At 64.1% G+C, this 20265-nt stretch overlaps 4 protein-coding genes across 9 annotated transcripts in view; 2 read left to right on the plus strand and 2 right to left on the minus strand.

Annotated features, from left to right (window-relative positions):
* Positions 1-1657: 1657 nt before the first annotated feature.
* Positions 1658-3898, minus strand: ATP5F1D (ATP synthase F1 subunit delta). The gene is made up of 4 exons (XM_043465623.1): positions 3627-3898; positions 2867-3020; positions 2298-2386; positions 1658-2207 (listed from the first exon to the last, which is right to left on the minus strand). The coding sequence occupies exons 1-4, from the start codon at positions 3765-3767 to the stop codon at positions 2085-2087; spliced, it is 507 nt and encodes a 168-aa protein (XP_043321558.1). The 5' UTR covers positions 3768-3898; the 3' UTR covers positions 1658-2084.
* A 2625-nt stretch (positions 3899-6523) lies between these two features.
* LOC122439968 (CACN subunit beta associated regulatory protein) lies at positions 6524-15535 on the plus strand. 2 transcript variants are annotated; one of them, XM_043465617.1, is made up of 10 exons: positions 6524-6801; positions 8567-8672; positions 8762-8901; positions 9072-9136; positions 9484-9628; positions 9791-9962; positions 10226-10363; positions 10801-11011; positions 12213-12396; positions 13510-15535. In XM_043465617.1, exons 2-10 carry the CDS (start codon positions 8574-8576, stop codon positions 14570-14572), a joined length of 2217 nt encoding a protein of 738 aa, XP_043321552.1. In that variant the 5' UTR covers positions 6524-6801; positions 8567-8573; the 3' UTR covers positions 14573-15535. The 2 variants fall into 2 exon arrangements, with proteins under 2 accessions (XP_043321552.1, XP_043321553.1); XM_043465618.1 differs by having other exon boundaries at positions 9867-9962; positions 10267-10363.
* Positions 15371-20259, minus strand: STK11 (serine/threonine kinase 11). 5 transcript variants are annotated; one of them, XM_043465627.1, is made up of 4 exons: positions 19730-20241; positions 19354-19547; positions 17181-17399; positions 15371-16596 (listed from the first exon to the last, which is right to left on the minus strand). In XM_043465627.1, the coding sequence occupies exons 1-3, from the start codon at positions 19783-19785 to the stop codon at positions 17197-17199; spliced, it is 453 nt and encodes a 150-aa protein (XP_043321562.1). In that variant the 5' UTR covers positions 19786-20241; the 3' UTR covers positions 15371-16596; positions 17181-17196. The 5 variants fall into 5 exon arrangements, with proteins under 5 accessions (XP_043321562.1, XP_043321561.1, XP_043321560.1 ...); XM_043465626.1 differs by having other exon boundaries at positions 15371-16478; positions 19730-20240; XM_043465625.1 differs by having other exon boundaries at positions 15371-16486; positions 19730-20239.
* Positions 20164-20265, plus strand: part of LOC122440843 (28 kDa heat- and acid-stable phosphoprotein-like) — a 31164-nt gene continuing 31062 nt past the window's right edge. Inside the window, exon 1 of the mRNA XM_043467535.1 lies at positions 20164-20187. Coding sequence (XP_043323470.1) covers positions 20164-20187 — 24 coding nt within the window. The remainder of the gene's footprint in view (positions 20188-20265) is intronic.

Consider the following 20265-nt stretch of genomic DNA (forward strand, 5'->3'; position numbering starts at 1 on the left):
GCAGGGGAGTGGGCTGCTCCTGGCATGGGCCCCCTGAGGATCACACACACAGGAGGGGACCAGCCCCTGCCTGGCTTTGCAAATCCAAGTTGATTAAACATGCCAGATCAGCCTGCTTCAGGCTCTCCTTCTCAGAAGACCCCTCTCACCTGGCTGCTGGTCCCAAGTTGCGAGCACACTCTAGGTATGAGGGCATCCCTTCCCAGGAAGGAGATGAGCACCATCTAGCCTGCGCTCTCAGTAGGGGGTCATGGTCCCTGGTTCCTGGCCCTGTCACCCACTCGCACCCAGGGTGCCCTGACCTCAGGACAGGACCTGGCCTATGCTGGCCATCCCTGCAGTCTATCAGCACAGAGGTCCCCAGGCCAGGCTCCAAGCATTGCCCATCCCTCAGGGGGCCTGCTCTGCGCTGTGGGGCCCGGCTGTATCCCAGTCCCAGAATGTGGCCTTGGGGCGAGGGGCCGGAGGCAGGTTCCCTGGTGTCAGGGCTGCTGCTTCAGTGGTCGGCGATGGTCTCCTTCTGCAGGCCCCCTGCCATGTCCTCACTCTTATTTATAGACCAGATAAGGAGCTGGCCAGGAACTGGAGGACCTGTGCCCTAAGCCGGGGGGGCGGGGATGGGGTAGGGCTGCACCTGAGCCCCCACAGCAGTTCCAGCATTATCTGAGCTGGGGGTTCCTGGGCAAGTGGGGGCCGGCCACTTGGCCTTCACCTGCCCAGAAGGATCAAGCCCGGACAAACGCCCTCTTCAGACCTGCAAGCTGGCATGGCAGCTCCCAGGACATCAAGCCTCAGAAACAGCCGTGGGACAGTCATTTGCACGGGACCATGACACAAGACCAAACAGCCCATCCGTACCAATGAAGAGCCCTGGAGTGGCCTGTCACCTTCTAGCTGCCAGTGACACACAGGGAGGCCCAAGCTCTCCCACACATTCACTCCCCTGGAATCCCCTGCCAGCTCTGCTCAGACCCAGGGCCAGGAAGGGGGCAAGGCAACTCCTGCTGGCCACCTGAAGCCAGCTCTAGGAACACCCCTCAGTTGCAAAAAATGGAGTGACTGGCTGAAGGAGGTGGGACAGCACTGAAACTTCCAGGTGCCAGGACTGCCCCCGCCCAACCACCCCACCCATCCGGGGCCATTCCAGGGGCCGGGGTGCCACGGAGGTGCCAACACCACCAGGGACTGGGCACCCAGCCAGCTGGGGCCACCCACAGGCCAGGAGAACACAGGGCGGGGCTTTCGTGGGAGCAGGCAGAGCCGGCCCCTTCCCAGTGCAGCTAGGGCGGGGCGCCCGCGGGGCACACGTCAGTCTGGAACCTGGTGGAGCCCTGCTGTCCGCTGGGCAGCCCAGGCCCAGCCCACAAGTGGCAAACCACACCCCTGCCCACCATCCTCAGACCCAGCTTGGTGACCTTTGCCTGTCCCCACCCTCTCGGGGTGAAGGCCAGAACCCAGCCTGGTTTTACTAGCAGTGCCCCTACCTCCCCCAGCTTACTGCAGACACTCAGAACGTTTCAGGACACAGCCTGCGGCCCCAGGAAAGCTGAAGCTGGCGTTCAGCACCCCACCTTAGTGGGCAGACACAGGAAGCCAGCGAGACGCTGGGCTGGATCCGGAGCCCACCACCAAGCAGGATAAAATCAGCGTACACAAGTTGAATCCCAGGTCTTTAATATGGGCTGGGCAGGGGGCAGGCTGTCTGCTGGCGGTGGCTAGGAGCAACAGTCTCTGCAGCAGACACTGCAGGGGCAGAGTGGTGGTGCAGATGGCAGGAGACCCCCCCCAGGGGGACAGCATTCCTTGCGGGCAGGGCAAGTGTCCCAGCTTGCCCCCAGCCACCGACCTGCCAGAGCTGGGTTGTTTTCCCTGGGTTTATTTAGCATAAAGGGGCAGGGCCCCAAGAGGCGCTCTGGGCAGAAACTGGCACTGTGCTGCCCCCTAGTGGCTTTTTAACAGGACAGCTCCCCGCAGGCCCGCTCCCTGTCAGCCTGCACCCACAGGGAGCTGGGTCTTCATGCCAGGCCACCCTTGCCCAGCTCCAGCCCGGTCTCCCGGCTGGACCAGTGTGAGGCAGGCACCGCCTACTCCAGAGCCTTCACCAAGGCCTCGTTGGCCTCGATGCGGATTTGGATCTCAGCCCGAGTGGCCTCGTCTGCTGCCCCCAACAGCTCCGACTGTGCCTTCTCCAGGTTCGCTTTGGCTGCCTGCAGGGGGTGGGGGTGGGTGAGGGCTGAGCAGGGACCTCAGCCCAGCACCTGTTCCCACCAAACCCCAGCTTCCCCTGGGACACTCACCCCCAGATCCAGCATGTCCAAGGTGACGGCTTCCTCAGCCAGTAACTGCACGGAGGAGTCAGCATTCACTGTGACAGAGCCACTACTCACTGCAGGAAGAGGGAGCTTGAGAGTCAGCCCCACAGCCCCTGTGAGGCTGGGAGGCTGACCCTACAACCTGGCTCCAGGGTTCAAAGGCCCCAACACACAAGTGGACAGGTGGCCACCAAGTGCATCCACTGGGGGTTGGACATGGAGACAGAGACCCCGCTCTTTGCCCAGCAGCTAAGTTTGGGGTGATCCCCAGCTGAATTCCAGTGCTGGACAGGAGCCATGCTGTGGAAGACCTTTACAGAACCAAGGACCCCTTCTCCAAAAGGCCCCTGCCAGGCAGCACTCTTAGATCTCTTTCCCCAGTCTGTCAGTCCCAACTGCTGAGCGGTTACATCCCAAACCACAATTAGACCACTGCCGGTATGGGGGCGGTCTATGTCCCTGGCGCCCTTTCTCAAGCTGCCAGCTGAAAACTGGACTGAAAACAGTCGGCTGAGAAGAACGTCCCCTACTCTCTGTGTGCCCACTCGACTCACCGAAGTATTTGGAGGTGGTGCCATCCTCAGCGTGGACCACAACCAGGCCTGGCCGCAGGACCTGCAATGTGGGCACATGGGCTGCAAGGATGCCAAAGGCGCCGGTCTGCGTGGGCACGTCCACCTGGCGGACATTGGCGCCGTTGAAGAACACCTAGAGAACACACGTGAAGAAAGGGTCACCTAAGGCTAGTCCCTCGGTGTCCTCTGTAGTTAAATAGCTAGAACAGGACTGACAGCTGGGGGTGGGGGTGGGGGGCACAGGCGGCTCCGCTGCGGCCAATGTTTCGGAGGGGTGCAGCACCTTCCTCTACTTGAGGACGAAATCGACACCCTAGCTTTCGCGGAAGCAGATACGGTTAAAGCACCACCAGCGAGCCGCCAGGGAGGACACACTGAATTCTGCAGGAGGGCCGAGGGGCTCAGGTTGTGAACCCCGCGAAGATGGGTGCATGTCGAAATAGGGGCTGAGGGTAGGCGACCCGAGAACTGGGGGCTCGGATCCCAGACCACAGCTCCGGCATGGAGGTGGTCTCCGACCTGAAGGTTGGGGGCTCGGATCCCGGACCACAAAGAGGAAGGGCGAGGGTCTGGAACGCGGGTCCCCGACCTGAGGGTTGGGAGTTCGCATCCCGGATCACACGGAGGAGGGGCGCGGGTCTGGAGTGAGAGTCGCCGACCTGAGGACTGGGGGCTCGGATCCTGGGCCACATGGGGGAGGGGTCCAGAATGGGGTCCCGAGCACCGCGGACGTCCGAACCTGCGTGGGTGAGGCAAAGGTGAAGGACATCTGTCCCGGACCCGCCGCAGGGGCCTGAGCAGCGGCGGCCTCGGCGTAGGCGCGGACCTGGCGTACGAGGCGGCCCAAACGCGGACGGCGGAGCAACGCGGCGGGCAGCATGATGGCTGGCGGACAGCGGAAGGCAACGCTGAGGCGAGCTGACTCCTGTTAAACACGAGCGGCCTGGAGGGCGAGGAGGACGACGCGAGAGGACTTCTGGGAGAAGGACCCCGGCGAGAGCGCACGCGCGAACTACGACTCCCGGCGCGCTGCGCGCGATGCAGAAGACGAAGCACCACCTGGGCGCGTGGCATGCTGGGGATTGTAGTTTCCTTCCGGTGAGCGCTCCTAGCCCTGTGGTACCTTGAGGGAGATCGGTTACACGACTCTGCACCCTGAGGACCAGAAGCCTGCACGGAGAAGTTACGGAAACACTTAATTCAAGATTTGGGGGACGCTCGTTGGATGTCAGGCGCTGGGGAGACATCAAGGAAATAGCGGGATTCCTGCTCTAGTTGGGGGTGGTGGGGGCGTTTAACAGACATTAACGTAATATAAGAGCGCCCGAGGTGGCAATAGTGGTAAAGAACCTGCCTGCCAATGCAGGAGACGTGAGTTCGACCTTTCGGTGGGGAAGATTCTCTGGAGGAGGGCATGGCAACCCGTCCCAGTATTCTTGCCAAGAGAATCCCGTGGACAGAGGAACCTGGTGGACTACAGTCGATAGGGTCGTAAAGAGTCGGACTCGACTGAAGAGACTTAGCACGCGCGCAACACAGTTTATAAGTTGTGCAGTACATTACGAAGTAACAAATTTTTTTAAAAAAAGAAGATAAATACATAAAAATAACAAAGGGGTGAGGGCCGGATAGAACAGGCTGTGACTGTGGGAGGTGCAGGCGGCGAACCGGGGACGGCATCCCAGGTAGAAGAGTATTCAGCTCCTGCAAGCGTCCAGCAGGAACCTCTTGGCTGTAACCCTAAGGGCGCCGGCAGAGGGCGCACTGCGCCCAGAGGTGCGCTCCCCTCGGCCCCGCCCGGCCACCGCCCCCGCGCGCTGCAGACGCAGGGGCGCGTGCGCGCGGGCGGCCCAGGGCTGCGCTGCCGTCACCGCGGCCCGCGCCGCCTCGCTCGCGGCGCTGACGTCACCGCGCCGCCCCCGCGCTCCGGCAGGTCGTCTCCAGGGGTTGGGTCCTAGCCCCCACCTTGGGCTCCCGGAAAATGCGAAGTCGGGCTCCGCGGGGCTGGGACTTAACATCGGAAGGGCCTTGGCTGAGGAGTGGACGGATGCAGAGCGCCAGGGAGAGGTGTCACACCTGGGCCCGTGGCTGCGCAGGTGCTGTGTCCAAAAGAGGCTCCCACACCAGGGAGGCCCGAGGCCTGGGGCCCAGACCCCCGCCAGACCCTCTACCCCAGAGCTGTTAAGGGCTCCTAGGGAGTCGGTCCCTATGCGTTGGGCATCCTAGCCCTAGTTGGATGTTTGCAAAGGGAAGCTGTACTCCCATTTCTTAGGGGTGCGTCCTGTCCACGCCGCCTCTCGGAGCCCTGGATCCTACTGGAATGGAGGCCTATTCTAATCCGCGCTCCAAACCAATCTACTGGACTGGTCTCTAATTCCCCTTCCAGGGTAGCCAAGGGGACGGGGCTACCTGTTATCCAGGTTCCAAACCTGGGGTTATCCTGGAATTCTCTGCTGGACCGGTCAACAAGGGTCCTCCACCCAGCTCTGCCACTGCAGCCATTGCTGGCTTGGATGGCCCCCCCGCTCCTTCCTGGCCTCATCACAGTGCCTCGTCCACGCACAGCCAAGAGGGACAATATCACTCCCGTCCTGGGAACCACAAACTGGCTTCCCCCTGTTCCTCTGGCATGTTCATCTTCAGCCCACACACTCTGGGACCTCAAGGACTTCGCACATGCATTTCACACGTGCCCAGAGCCAGCCTTCCTGGGTAGTTGTCCCCCTGACTGCTCCTTGTCCTCCATTGGCAGTGTCCCCTTTTCATCCGCTTAACACTCATGTTCCCTCCACTGTGCTCCCCCCAGGGATATGCTCAGGGACCCAATGCAACTGAACTCCTGTTCTGGGAGGTCAAGAGGCAGAGGTGAGCAGGGACACAACACACAGGAACAAGCAGCAGGCAATGACACGCAGGGCCTCGAAGAGAAGCCAAGTGTAGCAGGGCATGGGAACATGGGGTGAGAGTAAGAGCTGAAGGAAGCAAGGCAGGGAGCAGGCCGTTCAGGTCTGGCAGCTGCTGGTACAAAGGCCCTGGGGTTGGAATGGTCCTTCCACTCTCACTGCACAGGAAAGCGGAGCCATTGAGCTGTGTTGAACACAAGGCCCGGCAAACTGGGATGGGACCCCAGCCACGCTGGTGGTAGCTTGATGACCTTAGCATCTAGAGGGAGGATGCATAGTTGTCTGAGAATGAACAGCTTTGGGGTTGACTTGACATGGAGTTTCAGCAGGGTAGTCCTGTTTGGTGGCACTCACAATAGGTTGGGTTCCATTATCTCTGCTAGTGTTAACAAGGCGACCCTGACAGTGCAGCCCACACAAGGGAAGAAAGATGGACACGTGCCCCAGAGCTCCCTGGCTGTGCACCCAATAGGCTCCCCAATTGGGAAAGCCATCGACGGGAGTCTGTGCACCCCCAGGACACTGGGCTGCGGGGAGTCTTGCGCCCCAGGACCAACACCCCTTTGGTTCCCCCGTCCCCTGGGATCCACGGGAAGGGTCGAGGAATCGTGCGCCGTGGACCTGGTACGGAGATTCAGCTGCCTCTGGAGAGGGCGGCTCCGCGTGGGGAGGGGGCGCCCGGGAGCGTAGGCTCCGCCTCCCGCCCCCTCCGGAAGGGAAGGAGAGGCGGCGGCCGGCGCCGAACAAGCAAGCGAGACGCGGTGGCGAGAGCGGTGGGGGCGACCGGCCGGGGACCGGGCGGCTCCCGGCAGTACCGAGCGGGTCGGAGCTGGCTAGCCGCCAACGCGATCACGTGTGCAGCCCCTCCTCTCGCGCCTACCTCCCCCGCGCGCCGCGCTCTCCATTCATAAATTCTCCTCCCGCTACCGCGGCTACCGGGCGCCGGAGCCAGCCGGGAGCGCTGCGCAGCCGCCTGCCCGCCGCCCATGGGCCGCGCACCCCGGCGCTGAGGTAGGCGCGCGCGGGCCTGGGGTTGCACCGGGTCGGGCGGGGGGCAGGGCGAGGCCGCACGGCTAGCTCTGGCTAGAGATCTCCGGCCCTTGCCCGCGAGGCGGCGAGGCCGGAGGCTGCGAGCGGAGGAGCCGTGGCCGGCGTGGGGGCCAACCTGCGGCGCTCTGCACCCGGACTTCGGCGCCCGGCATAGGGACCCTCGCCCACGCCCTTCCCAGCCTGTTTCCCCTTGAGAAATTCGGCCCGAGTCGTGGCATTTCCGCCCCCTGGCTTAGCCCGAGGTTGAGACATGCCCGAAGTCGGTTATCTGCATCTCACTTCTTGCCATCCCCATCTCCGGGGCCGGTTGGGGACGCGGGGGTGGGCGCAGTGGCAAGCCCGATCCGGAGCCGAGGCCCCGCGGGACTTAAGGGTGGCCTGTGGCCAACCTCCGCCCTAGGTTCACGTCCCCGACTGCCCCCTAGAAGCCCACCTCCCTTCCCCCTGGGCCTCCTACTGTCTTTCCTGGTCTCCTGTCAACGTCCCTGTGCCTTTGCTACCTCCCCCTCTAGCCTGAACTCATTTCCCGACCTACATAGAGGGGCCCCCTCCCCCACGGATGCAGGGGAGCCGCGACCAGCCTCTGACCCGAAGTGTCGAGGACACCTGGCTTTTGCCAGGCCCCTCCCCTGCAATGGGCCTCGGTCTCCCCGTTCCTCGCGTCCAGTAGGGTGAAAACCCCGATGGATTGGGGGCGCTGGAACCTGTGCACAGTCTCTCCCATTCCTGTGGGCAGGGGCCGCGCGCAGTGCCCAGTCAGAGCTGCTGGTCATCCTTGCCCCAGACTCCGTTCCCTGACATTCCAGAGTGCGGCCGCCGGTCTTTCCCACCCGGAGGGCGTGTTGGGGAGGGCGGTCAGGTGCAACGTCCAGGCAGTCCCTCTGCTGAGATCTGAGACCCTTCCTGTCTCGGCGCCCCAAGCGTCAGGCAGACGTGGAGCCGGCCGGCTCCGGCAGCGAGGGGGTGCGGCGGGGGCACGCGGACGGCCGGCACCGGCGGGCGGCGGCGGCGGCAGCAGCCATCTTGCCGCCCCGGGCTGGCTCCAGCCGCCCCAGTAGGAGGCCTCCCTCCCCCGCGCCCCCTCCCCTCCCCAATGCTCCCTGGCAACCCGCCTCCCTCCCCGCCGCCCCCCCCCACTCCCCAGCTCGGCCTGCTAGCTCAGTCACCATGGGAACCAGATTCTTGAGGGTTGGGAACAGATGCGCCTCCTTTGGCCTTGTCACTCCCACTAGCGCTGGGCGGAGTGAGTCCTGAACCTCCTGGAGTCGTGACCTGGGGGTCCCGGGGCTCGGCCTCTCCGTCCTGGCTAGACAGCCCTGCGGATGGTCTTGAGTACCCGCTATTTTGGAAACCGTCTCCTGGGGCCGAGGCTCCCCGGATGGGGCAGGCCAGACCCCTGGGGTCTGGCGGTAGTGAGCTGATTCAGGTCTCAGTTTCCCCTTTTCTGGGCAGGGCTCCCTGCCCGCGCCACCTTGCCGGGCCGGCCCTACCGGCTGGGGAAGCTGGTTGTTGATACGCACGCGCCTCCTCTTTTTCAAAAAAGGGGGGACATGGAGGTCTGATCCGAGCCGGTGGGGGCTGCCTCGGGGCTCCCCCACTACCACCACTCTGTGAGTCACAGCCCTGTGTGGGCCCCTGCTCCCGCTCCCGGGAAGGCAGGCAGGAGGGGGGACGCGGGAGCTGGAGCTGAGCAGGCCCTGCCTCCGCCCCCCACCCCTCCTCCTAGCCTCAACATGCAGCCCACGGCCACCATGGCTACGGCCGCCGCCGCCACCACCACCGCCACGGTTGCCCTGACCACGACGTGGGACAACGCCACGGATCGCCCCACAGTGAGTGAGGGATGGGGGGAGTGGGGGTGGGGCAGGGCTGCCAGAGGTCATGCCCACTGGCCCTGACCCCTGACCTGCTGACCCCGTAGGCAGAGCCCGACCCGGTCCTGGACAACTATCTGCTCCTGATGGTGGTGATGGCGCTCTTTGTCGGGGGTGCCCTCGTGGTGCTGTCGGGTGCACTGCTGCTCTGCAGACGCTGCTGGGAGGTGCACCGACGCCTCCACAGGTGCGCAGACCCCCCCAGGGGAAGTGGGACAGGTCAGCGTGAGTGTCCCACTAAGAGCAGGTGCAGTGAGCTCAGGATGCTGCCTATGGACAGGAGCCCTGCTGGGGCCCCAGGGAGGGCAGCCAGTCTGGGTCCACAGGCCCACCATGCTCTCTCACTGCACTCCCCAGAGCCCCAGAGGAAGCAGAGAAGACCACCACCACCTACCTGGACAACGGTGCCCACCCTGCCCAAGGTGAGGCGCTCTGCCAGGCCCTGTCCCAGCCTGTCTGCCCCCACCTGGCCACTCCGCGGCCGCCCCCCTTGGGCCACCTGACCATCTGTGTCTGTCTGTCTCCCCCACCAGACTGGGCGCGGCTCGATTCCGACTCATCTCTGTTTCCTTAAGCCCACGCGTAGGTGCTCACAGGCGCGTGCTGCGTGAGTGAGTGTGTGAGCGGTTGAGCGAGTGCCCGTCCACCCTCCCACCCTGCCCCGCCCCTGGTGGTTAGCCGGGCCCTCTGTGCTCCCTTCCCAACCACTCCCCTCCCTAGCTGCCTGCCGGCCCACTCGTGGCCCACCCTCTCTTGGCTCTCCTCGCAGACCCTGAGTTCAGGGGGGAGGATCCGGAGGGTCAGGACACCGAGACCCAGCGCTTCTTGTCCACCAGCTCCACTGGCCGCCGGGTGTCCTTCAATGAAGCAGCCCTGTTTGAGCAGAGTAGGAAGGCGCAGGACAAGGGCCGCCGGTAAGGAGGGCCAGTGCAGCGGCTAACCTGGGAACTCGCCTTTCCGCCCCCGCCCTCCCCAGCACCTGGTGGGCAGACTGACAGTGGGGCTGGAGAGGGCACTGGGGTGTGTGTGGGGGGGGCCCGCTCGCTTGAGGTGACGGGCAGGCGCGCTGGGCGCAGGTACACCCTGACAGAGGGGGACTTCCACCACCTGAAGAATGCCCGCCTCACCCACCTGCACCTGCCGCCCCTCAAGATCGTCACCATTCATGAGTGCGACTCCGGCGAGGCCAGTGCAACTGCCACACCACACCCCACGGTTGCCCCCAAGGCCAGCCTTGCCATATTCCAGGTGAGTCAGGTGTCAGCTGGCCCGGAGCTCAGGGGTGGGACCCCACCCCATCCCACCCCACCCCACCCCACCCCACCCCACCCACCCCCACCCAGCAGGTACCACCTTGCCCACCCACACCCTCCCCCAGCTGTGCCCTTCACCTCAGCGTGGGAAGTGGGGCCTGGCCAGGTCCAGTGGGTGGGGGTCCAGCACACCCCCTCACCCACCCATGCTCTTTGACCTGTCACTGCTTCCTCCTCCCCCCTGGCTCTGTCCCACAGCCCCCGGGGAAGGCCCTCACCGGCCGCTCCGTGGGCCCTAGCTCCGCCCTGCCAGGTGACCCCTACAACTCGGCCGTGGGCCCTGCCAACTTCAGGATCAGCCCCTCGGCCTCCAGTGACTCCGGGGAAGGCAGCTCGGTGAGGCCTCCCCCCATGTCCTCTGCCCCCTCCTCCAGCATGGGTCAGCCTATGGGCCTCTACCTGGTCCCCTCCCCGGGAGGAAGAGGGGCCAGTTATACACGGGGCACACATGCACCTGGCTCACCTCCTCCAGGGTTGTCCAGCAGCAGGAGAGGGCATGGTCAGGACCATCCCAGGCTGTGGGACAGGACATCCCCTACCCTGTCCTGTTCTGGGCTGGGCAGGACACAGCTGGCCTGTGCCTGGGGAACCTCTCAGACAGGGTCTGGGGGGTGGGGGGAGGCCCAGCCCCCTGGTTTAGCGTGGCCCCCACCAGCCCCAGCTCTCTGCTCTTCCTCTGCACTCCAAGGAAGTGACAAGTGGCCCAAGCCAGGCAGGCACTCGGGCAGCAGGGAGGGGTCAGCGGGTCTCAGAGCATCTCTCTTCTCTCACAGCTGGACACTGGGGCCAGGAGTGCCAAGCCTGGTGCGCAGGGGGCCGCAGCAGGGCCTGGGGATGTGGGCCCAGGCTCTGGGGCAGGCCCCGTCCTGCAGTTCTTCACCCGCCTGAGGCGTCATGCTAGCCTGGACGGGGCCAGCCCCTACTTCAAGGTCAAGAAATGGAAACTGGAGCCCAGCCAGCGGGCATCCAGTCTGGACACAAGAGGTAAGCTGCAGCCCCTGGTGGGGAGTGAGGCCCAGGGAGATGTGGAGCAGCAACCAGCTCTGCACCGTCGGGGTGGGGGGGGATGGTCCCCCGTCCCCACCCCAGACTGGCCAGCATCATCTGCTCACCAGTGGGCATCTGGCCCACAAGCTGGTCAGGAGGGTGACCTGGGGCTGCACACAGTGCCCCAGTAAAGCCAGGGCTTGTCCAGCTGGAGCGGACAACAGTGAGCTTCTCCAGTGAGGCCTCGTACAGCGTGTTTCTGGCACTGTAGTCAGTTTGCTGCGCTAGTGAGAGCACTCCTAGATGACATGTACAATAGTATGGCTGTGTGCCAGTAAAACTTCATTTACAACCACAGGTGGTGGGCCTTTGATGCTGCAGACCCCTGCTCATGGAGCCCTGGACACAGGGCTTCTAAACCTCAACCCAAGGGCCATGCAGGTGGGGGGTGGCAGTGGTGGGGTATGGCACCAACTCCTGGGACCAAGGCTGCTCACTGGAGCTCAGCAGGGCGAGGCTGCTAGGGCACCTACTGCCCTGTGGTGGAGGTGGCAGGTCCCAGTGCCAGGAGAGGCAGGGTGAGGGGACCAGGGACAGCACGAGTCCCCTTGCTGGAGCCAGGCTCCTGCGCCATGGGGCGAGGGACGGCTGATTTCTGGTTGAGTGCTCCTGGCCGGGAAGGGGAGGGGAGGGCTTGTCCTGCTGCCCCACTGGGAGCCTAGATGGAGCCTGTAATTCCAGAGGTGATTATAGGCAAATGCAGGCAGGAAGCAGCAGAACCTGTCTGCTGGGTTACTACCATCCCCACCCCTGAGGCTCCACCACCCGGGCTCCCTGGCCCACCAGTGAGGCAGGATCCGGAGCTGGCAGGAGAGAGCATCACCTCTCCCCCTTCCCTGTCCCTTACTTGACCCTACCTTTGGCCTTCAGCCCGGCCGTGTCTGTTACCTGATGTCCAGGAAAAGTCCTTGCTCTGGTCACACCTGCTTGCTGCCTTGGCACTTTCATTCATGCCCGCCCTGGCCGCCAGGTTCTTGGTCCTGGCCTTCCCGTCCTCGGTGCCTTGGTTTCCCAGCTGCACCATGGGGCGGGATAGACTCACCTGGCCCAGGCTGGTGTCTGCTGGCCTGGCTCAGATGTGGGCAGTGAGCCTGGTGCTGGGAGGGCTTAGGCAAGTGGTCGGTTTTCCTTTGCACAGGCTCCCCCAAGCGACACCACTTCCAGCGGCAGCGGGCGGCCAGTGAGAGCATGGAGCAGGAGGAAGGAGATGCCCCCCACATGGACTTCATCCAGTATATTGCCAGCGCGGGCGACACCATGGTCTTCCCAAGCCCCCGCCCCTTTCTGGCCAGCCCCGCCAGCCCGCCCCCCAGTCTCGGCAGGTATTTTTCAGTAGATAGAGGTGCTGGAGTGGACCTGTAGGCCCCTGCCCCATCCCATCCCCCATAGGTGGCCCAGAGGATGGGCGGTCGAGTCCCTCTGGCTCCACAGTCTCCTGGAGGCTGCCTCACTGGGGCCATCTCTCCAGCACGGATCGGAGAAGGGAATCGGGGGAGAATGGGTAAGGGTAGAGGGATGGCTGGGGCCCACTGCTTCCTGCTGAAGCCTAGGGCGTGAAGGTCTCTGCTGTGGACCCAGGGTACCTCCCACTTGCTGGTGCTCCTGGGGCTGGACAGCTGCTACTCAGAAACTGTTGTGACCACTTCTGGGGGTGCCGCCCTCTCCCCCAGCCCAAGGGCAACTCTCGGGAAACTCTGGGCCCCTGTCAGCAGGATGAACAACTGGACCCCAGGAGCAGGGCAGGCTTCCTAGTCCTGGGTGCTTCCTGTTTGGGGAGATCAACACTTTCTATGTGCTATCTTTCTCCTGGGTCCCTGTCAATCTGTGGTGGGGGAGCTAAGGTGGCCCCCTGCGGGGGGGGGGGGGGTCAGCCAGGTGTCCGGGCTCAGTTGGACTCCACTTGATCCAATCCAACCCCAGCAACCCTTTGGTACACGAAGTTCTTAGTAAGAAGGCATCTCCTGAGAAGAGCCTTAACTCTTTCAGGGCAAGGGGCCAACCCCCTGCACTGCCAGCAGATGCCCTGGTCACATTTTCTTTTAACATTTTATTAATTTTTAATTGAAAGATAATCGCTTTACAATATCGTGTTGGTTTCTGCCATACATCGGCATAAGTCAGCCATAGATACACGTATTATACATATATCCCCTCCCTCTTGAACCTCCCTCCCATCTCTCATCCTGTAAGGCCCTGGTTGAACTGGCAGGTGCCAGGACGGCTCCAGGTTAACCCAAGAGCATCCAGGCCAAAGTGGACAGGCAGCACTCAGAAACATCATCTTCCACGGCCCGGCCAAGCCTGGAGGGTTCCCACCTGTGCCCATCCTCCTGGACCGAGAAGCAGGGTGGTCAGGAGGCGGGTGGGGGAGGGGGCGCGGGGTTGGGGGAAGGAGGGGGCCTAATGCAGCCTCCTGACTGAGGCCTGGTTTGCAGGCTAGAGGCAGCTGAGGAGGTGGGCGCCGCAGGAGGAGCGAGCCCTGAGTCCCCCCTGGAGCGCGGCATCATCGCGGGGCCTGAACAGCTACAAGACTCAGATGGAGAGCGAGACGCGGGGCTCGAGCAGGCTCCGACCATCTACCGCGATATCTGGAGTTTGCGTGCCTCGCTCGAGCTGCACGCGGCTGCCTCCTCAGACCACAGCAGCAGCGGCAACGACCGTGACTCGGTGCGCAGTGGCGACAGCTCGGGCTCGGGCTCTGGGGGCGCCGCCCCCGCCTTTCCACCGCCCTCGCCGCCGCCCACACCCATGCCGCGGCCGGCAGATGGAGAGACGGGCGGACCACGCAAGCTGCTGCAGATGGACAGCGGCTATGCCAGCATCGAAGGCCGCGGCGCGGGGGATGATGGGCCCCCCAGCGCGCCTGAGAAGCGCTCCTCCTTTACGAGTGCAGGCCGTGAGGCCACCGTGGGCTGCAGCTTCGAGAGCTCCGCTCCAGAGACACCCGTCCGTCCCCGCAGCCCGCGTGCCTGGCCTCGCCGTGCCCCGCGCCGCGACTACAGCATCGACGAGAAGACAGACGCGCTGTTCCACGAGTTTCTACGCCACGACCCGCACTTCGACGACGCCCTGTCTGCCACAGCGCGCCATAGGGCGCGCGCGCACCCGCACCCCCATGCACGCAAACAGTGGCAGCAGCGGGGCCGGCAGCACAGCGACCCTGGAGCACGTGCTGCGCCCCCCACCCCATCCACAGCCCAATCTGGTGCCCCCCGCCCCGCACGCGCACCCCTGCGCCGCGGAGACAGTGTCGACTGCCCGCCCGACGGCAGAGCAGGCGACGACCCAGCCACATCCTCCATCCCCGTCATCGAGGAGGAGCCCGGTGGTGGATGCCCGGGGTCCGGCCTGTGTGCCGGGACCCCGGGTGCGCTGCTGGACAAGCTGGCGGCCACCTTCGACGACAGGCTCTTTCCGCCGCGGCTGGCCCAGCCGGTCGCCGTGGCCCCTGCCTTGGCCACGGCCGCGCCCACGTCCCCTGACCACAGCCCGGTCTAAGCCTGCGCCCCGCGCCCACCTCGTCAGCTTATTCGGCACCGGCGGGGCCCCGGTGCCGGACATACCTGGGGTGCGACGTCCCGGCACGCCTGCGCTGGGACCGCGGGCCTGGAGCACGAGCGCGGTTCCCCAGGCGCCCCAACGTGCGCACGCACAGTCCCTTCCAGGCACTTCGTAGAGTCGACTAGAGGGAGTGTGGCGGATTCTCACCTTGGGGTCCCAAGGGCCACACTCAACTTCCCTTGGCCCCAGACTGTGGCCTCGGGGTGTTGACGGGGGTTGCCAAGCGCACAGCGCCGCGTCTCTGGCGCATAGCTACGGAAAGCGCATGCGCAGGGCTTGCATCCAGACGGGGTGATACGGGCCAACTGCGCAACACGCATGCGCACAGCGCCTCTTCCAGAGACCAATGAAGCCTCGAGATTCGCTCGATGCGCACGCGCTGCAATTCGCGCCAAGACACATGCACAGGGACCGCAGGGTGTCAAAGCTCAATCTCTTGATTGAGCCGTCCCTGGCTAGGAGGTTAGCTCGAGGCCGCGGCCACCAACCCTTCGAAGCCGTTTACCTCACCGCGGCGAGTGCTCGCGGCAGTCCGCACCCCCACACACACCCCCGAGCAATAACCGCTGCCGCCGCCCCCAGCCCTGCACACGCCTCCCACCTCGCTCCTTCCCAGTGTCTGCACCCCACACCCGCCCTCCGCATGTTGAGCGGGCCGCACGCCCTGTAACCGCTGCGTCCAAAGAGCCGCCAGGACTCACCAGTGTTTGAGACATAAAACCCAAATGGTCAAGGTTTCAAGTTTCCCAAGCTTTATTTATTGCCAAAAGATGGGGCAGCCCTCGCCAGCGGCCGAGTCGCCCTGCCCCGCCCCTCCCTCCTAAGCTTCCTGCAGTTTGTGTACCATCCAGTGATGGAGCTTGTGTTTTGTTTTCTGGTTGATCATAAATATTTACTGCATACTCTTGCTTGCTCTGGGTTGTTTCTGGGGACCCGAGAGCGCAGATGTCTTGGGCAGAAGGGGATGAGGCAGCCCCCTAGCCACCATGCTGTGAAGCTGTGGGCCCTGGGCTGAGCAGAGGGGCCTGTGGAGCTTTGGGGAGGCCGGGCTCTCTGAGAGCAGAGATCCAGCAAGGATAGAAGCAAATATGCCTAGGAGGCCCAGGTCTCCAGCAAGTAGCCCGGCCAGCCCCTCCACTGTGGGACCCACAAAGGACCCCAGGCTCAGGCTCAGATCCCCTGACAGCATGCTGCCACCCACAGTTCCCAAACACCCCTCACAACCACAGCTCAAATCCACCTGTTTTATTTTTTGTTTAAAAAATAAAAATAAAAAGGAACCAACCAAACAACGAACACAAGGAGGCCGCCTGGTTCCCTTGGGCATGGGCATGCATCTGGGTCGGCAGGCCTGTGCGTCATGCCCATCCCGCTGCGGCTGTGGTTGATATGAACACATCACCAGGTGTGGGAGGTGCTAACCAGTGGCAGAGTAAAAAGAGGAGTTGGGGTGGACGAGAACCAGTAGTCTCAACGTAAAGTGCATGGCGAAGGCTGGCATGGGGCCACACCTGGCCCTCTCCCTCCTCCCCTAGCTGGGGGAAGGGGCTCAGCACAGGATTGCAGTCAGCAGGAGGTCGTGTCCACCGGCCACCGAGGGAGGGCCAGATCCCAGTCCCTACTGTCGCACAGCCACAGTCCTCCAGGACCCTCTGGCTTCCAGAGGAGCAGTCAGCACGGAGGGCGCTGTGGCAGCCTTCCTGGGCGGTGGGCAGCAGGCCAGCCGTCGACGGGAAGACTGAGCAGGACCTGGCCGGGGCTCCTGGAGACGGACTGAGACCAGGACACAGGCAGGTCACTTCTGGGCCAAGCAAGGTCCTGTGTCACAGGCAGCACGCTCTCCCTGGATCCCTCCAGAAGATGAGAAAACGGAGGCCTAGTCACGCAGTGCTGTCAGACACCTCCACTGGCCAGGGAGAGCTGCACTGCCTCAAGGGGCCTCCCCAGGAATCTCTGGTCACCTGGTAGGATTAAGCAGGGCCCTTGTGCCACAGAACCAGGCCTCCCTGCAAAGAGCTTCTACCCCACCTGACCGGTTCTGATACTGGCAGGTTAAGTTCTGTGGGGGCCATTTCAGAGGCAGCTCCCGGGGAGAGGGGGCATGGATGGACAGGGGCTGGACCCTCAGGCCTCCACCCCGCTGCTCGTATCCTGAATGGCAGTGGGGGCGCAAGCACCTGTGAGGCCCACCCAAAACGCCCTTTGTGGACTGGGTGGTCAGGGCTGGGAGGAGGGAGCAGGGAGAGGAAACGACAACCTCAGTCAGAGCACAGCCCCCTGCACCCTCCAAACTCCTCCAATGCCAGGAGCAGCCTGGACTGGACAGGAGGCAAGCCCCTCGGGTCTGCAAAACAGGCTGTCAGCTTGAGGGGCCTTCCTCCTGCACACACACACACCAAGCCCCCGCACCACACCAAGTAGCCAGTGTTCTGCAGAAAGTGACTTCCTTCAACTCCAACCCAGACTCCAGGGACAGTGACACAAACCAAGATGGTAGTATCCACAATGTGCCCCCCCAACCCCTCTGGTCCCGGCCCCATCCTACCTGCGGGCAGCCACCCTCACTGCTGTTTGCAGGCCGACAGCCGGCGGATCTTGCTGCTGGCCGAGCAGGCCTTGCGGGCAGGGTTGGAGGCAGCGCTGGCCCGGCGCTCTGCCCTCGACCTGGTGTTCAGCTGGGTGGTGTCGGTGCCATTCACGCACACAGCCTTGGGAAGGACCCGGTTCTGTGTGCTCCGCCCAGCCTCCTCCTCCAGGACCTGACCTTCAAGGGGAGAGGGCCAGAGTGTGCTGACTGGGGATCCCAAAGCACACGCGCTCTGCATCATTCCTGCCCAGACCCAGGCCCCCAACCACCTGTCCCATCTGACCTGCCCGGTCCTGCCACAGGGCCTCATCCAGGGAGCGGGAGGGTGGGCCTTCAAACCAACCAGCCAGAGTCAGGCCCAACCCATGCTCACCTGCCCGTTCAGCTGTGAGCCGGGCTCCGCACTCAGGTGAGTGGGAATGTGGTGGCGGACCAGAGATCTGGGGCCCGAGCCTCAGCGCTCTCACCTGGGTGAAGGCCAGAGCCCCCTGGGCCCTGTGGAACACAAGGGGCTGTACTTGGGCCAGGCGTCCAGACTCGATGTCACTCTCGAAACAGCCCACCCTGGCTCTCCATGCCAGGCACGAAAGAACAGAGAGGCAGGCTCGGGCACCTCCCATATCCCATGCCTTCCCACGTGGCCTGCCAGCCCTCACTGGGTCCTGGGGCCCTGCTTCATGCCCGCTGAGAAGTGGGGGAGGGAGGGGTGCAGGAGCCCATGCTGACCACAGCACACCCTCCTCCCGTGGATACCGGGAAACCACCACAGCTGCCTTGAGCCCATCTGGTCCTCACACAGGAATGCGTTTCCACCAGCGGCGTCTGGGGCCTGACTCGGCCTCTGGGCCTTGCCGGAAGCCCCCTAGGCATGTGTACAGGCAGCAACTCAGGTCAGAACTCAGAGCATGGCAGAGTGGGCGGGTGTCAGGAGCCTGCTCTAATGGCGGAGGGGGCTGCCAGGGTGCCGAGTACCACAACGCTACTCAGACCACCAGGGCTCAGCCTCCAGCACAGCGACCACAGCTGGGGGGTGGCCGGCAAGAAATCTGCTCCACTTGCCCTCAAGGCACCAAGGGCACTGGCTCAAACAAAACCAGGGTGGGTGGCAGGAAGAGGGACAGACCAGGGAGACCCTGGTGAGCAGATCATGAGATGGAACTGGAGCAGAAGCAGCCCTAACACAGCCTGCCGTTGGCCTAGGGCAGTTCAGCAAGGGGCAGCTGCCTGATCTCACTGCAGGCTTGTCCCCCATCTGGAGTAGGGACATTTCTGGGCTAGGGGTCTAGCTTGGGCCCAGAGAACTGCTCTTGGACAAGCATTCCGCACCCAAGAAGAGTAGTCCAGGCCTCTGGCATAGGCCTGAAGGGACGGCATGTGGTCAGTGCCCAGCGGGGCTTGGGGGATCCGGCAGGGTCCACACTCAGCCAGCCAGACATCTGTCCCAGAGCCCCAGTGCCTCCCAAAGGAGAACACCTTGATCCTATCCTGCCAGGGACAGAGTTCCAGGAGGCCTTACTTGGGACTGGGCTGTGGCCAAGGTTCCCAGGGCAGGGTCTCTGACCTGACCCCAGGACCCCAGTGGGAAACAGCTACAGCCAGCCACCATGGGCACCAGAGGCCTAACATGTGCTGGGAGGGTGGGCCCATGCCCGCAGGCCACCCTGCACACAGGCTCTTTCTACAGAAAACACCTAAGCCCTGGCCGACGAGCCAGAAGGAGGCAAGCAGGACCGCACACACAAAGCAGGCAGACCTTTATGCGGAGCCAGTGGAACCAGCCCCGGGGCAGCACAGAACCGCAGATGCGGTGGCGGGGCAGTGGCCTGGCCTCCCTCAAACCCTGGGCAGAGTCAGCGAGAGCCCGCGGTGCACAGGGCGCGGGCAGGGCGGGGCGGTGCTACACTAGGGCCTGGGCTCTGCCTGGAGCTCCTCCAAGGCCCTGGCCTCAGCTTCCTCTCCAGAAAGTTCTGAGCACGGGCTCTCCCGTGGGCCTCTCTCTCTAAGCCCTGCCTCAGACGCCTCCTCGCCACCTGGGGAAGAAGGCCAGGCATCAGCAGGGCACAGGCGCCGAGAGGGCCACCGGACCCTCAGGCAGAGCCCCCGGCCCTCCCCCCCCACGACCGGGGCTCACCGGGCACTGTGAAGTCCTGAGTGTAGATGACGTCGTCCTCAATGTCGAAGAGCTCGTCATCCACGTCGTCGGCACAGCCGTGCAGGTCCTCCAGGTAGGGCACCACTGTCATGCCCCGCCACCGGTCCTTGCAGTCCGCGCTGGGCGGGATGGGCACCGGCTGCTCGGCTGGCGGGTGCTTCTTCCGGAACCAACTGTGGGAGAGGGGCATAAGGGTCTCCAGGCTGGCTCCCCACACGGGCCCACCCTCATTTCCCACAGAGAACTACGTGGTGGGCAGAGATGGAGAAGGGTGGGGCCAACAGGAGAGACTGAGCCGGCAAGACGCCTGCACCACGCCTTCCCCCTCCAGCACCCAGCCGGGCCGGGGACTCACCTGTGCTGCCGGATCTGCTGTATGGAGAACCGCTTGGCCGGCTCATACTCCAGCATTCCTGCCAGGAGACCAGCCGGGGGCGGGGTCAGCGCGGGCAGAGGCCCCGCCCCTGCCTGGGAGGGGTGGGGGCGGAGGGCGTGGCGCGTGTGAGCGGAGCCCCGCCCCCGCTGCAAAGCGAGGTCAGGAAGGAGACCGGAGCAGGCTGGAACACAGGACAAGAGCCCACCCCAGGGATCCTGAACCTGTCCACACGTCCCAGGAAGACAAAGCACAGGGGTCGACCCTGCAGTGCCCGCCCGGCTCTAGCCAGCAAAGCCGGTGATCGGCAATCCCTGCTGGAACCCCAAATCCCCAAGGCGGCAGCAGGAGAACCAGGGGCCTCTAGAGGGACACACCCTAGAACCTGTGTGAAGGCCTTTGCCCAGGAACCGGACATGCAGAAGAGGCAAGGCAGCCCTGTAGGCCTCGCTGGGCTGCCCTGAGGTGGCAGGGCTATAGGGGTGCGGAGCCCACAAGCCCTGTCTACCTGCACCACC

Source organism: Cervus canadensis, chromosome 4 (assembly GCF_019320065.1).
Source record: "Cervus canadensis isolate Bull #8, Minnesota chromosome 4, ASM1932006v1, whole genome shotgun sequence".
In the NCBI taxonomy this organism is placed as follows: domain Eukaryota; kingdom Metazoa; phylum Chordata; class Mammalia; order Artiodactyla; family Cervidae; genus Cervus; species Cervus canadensis.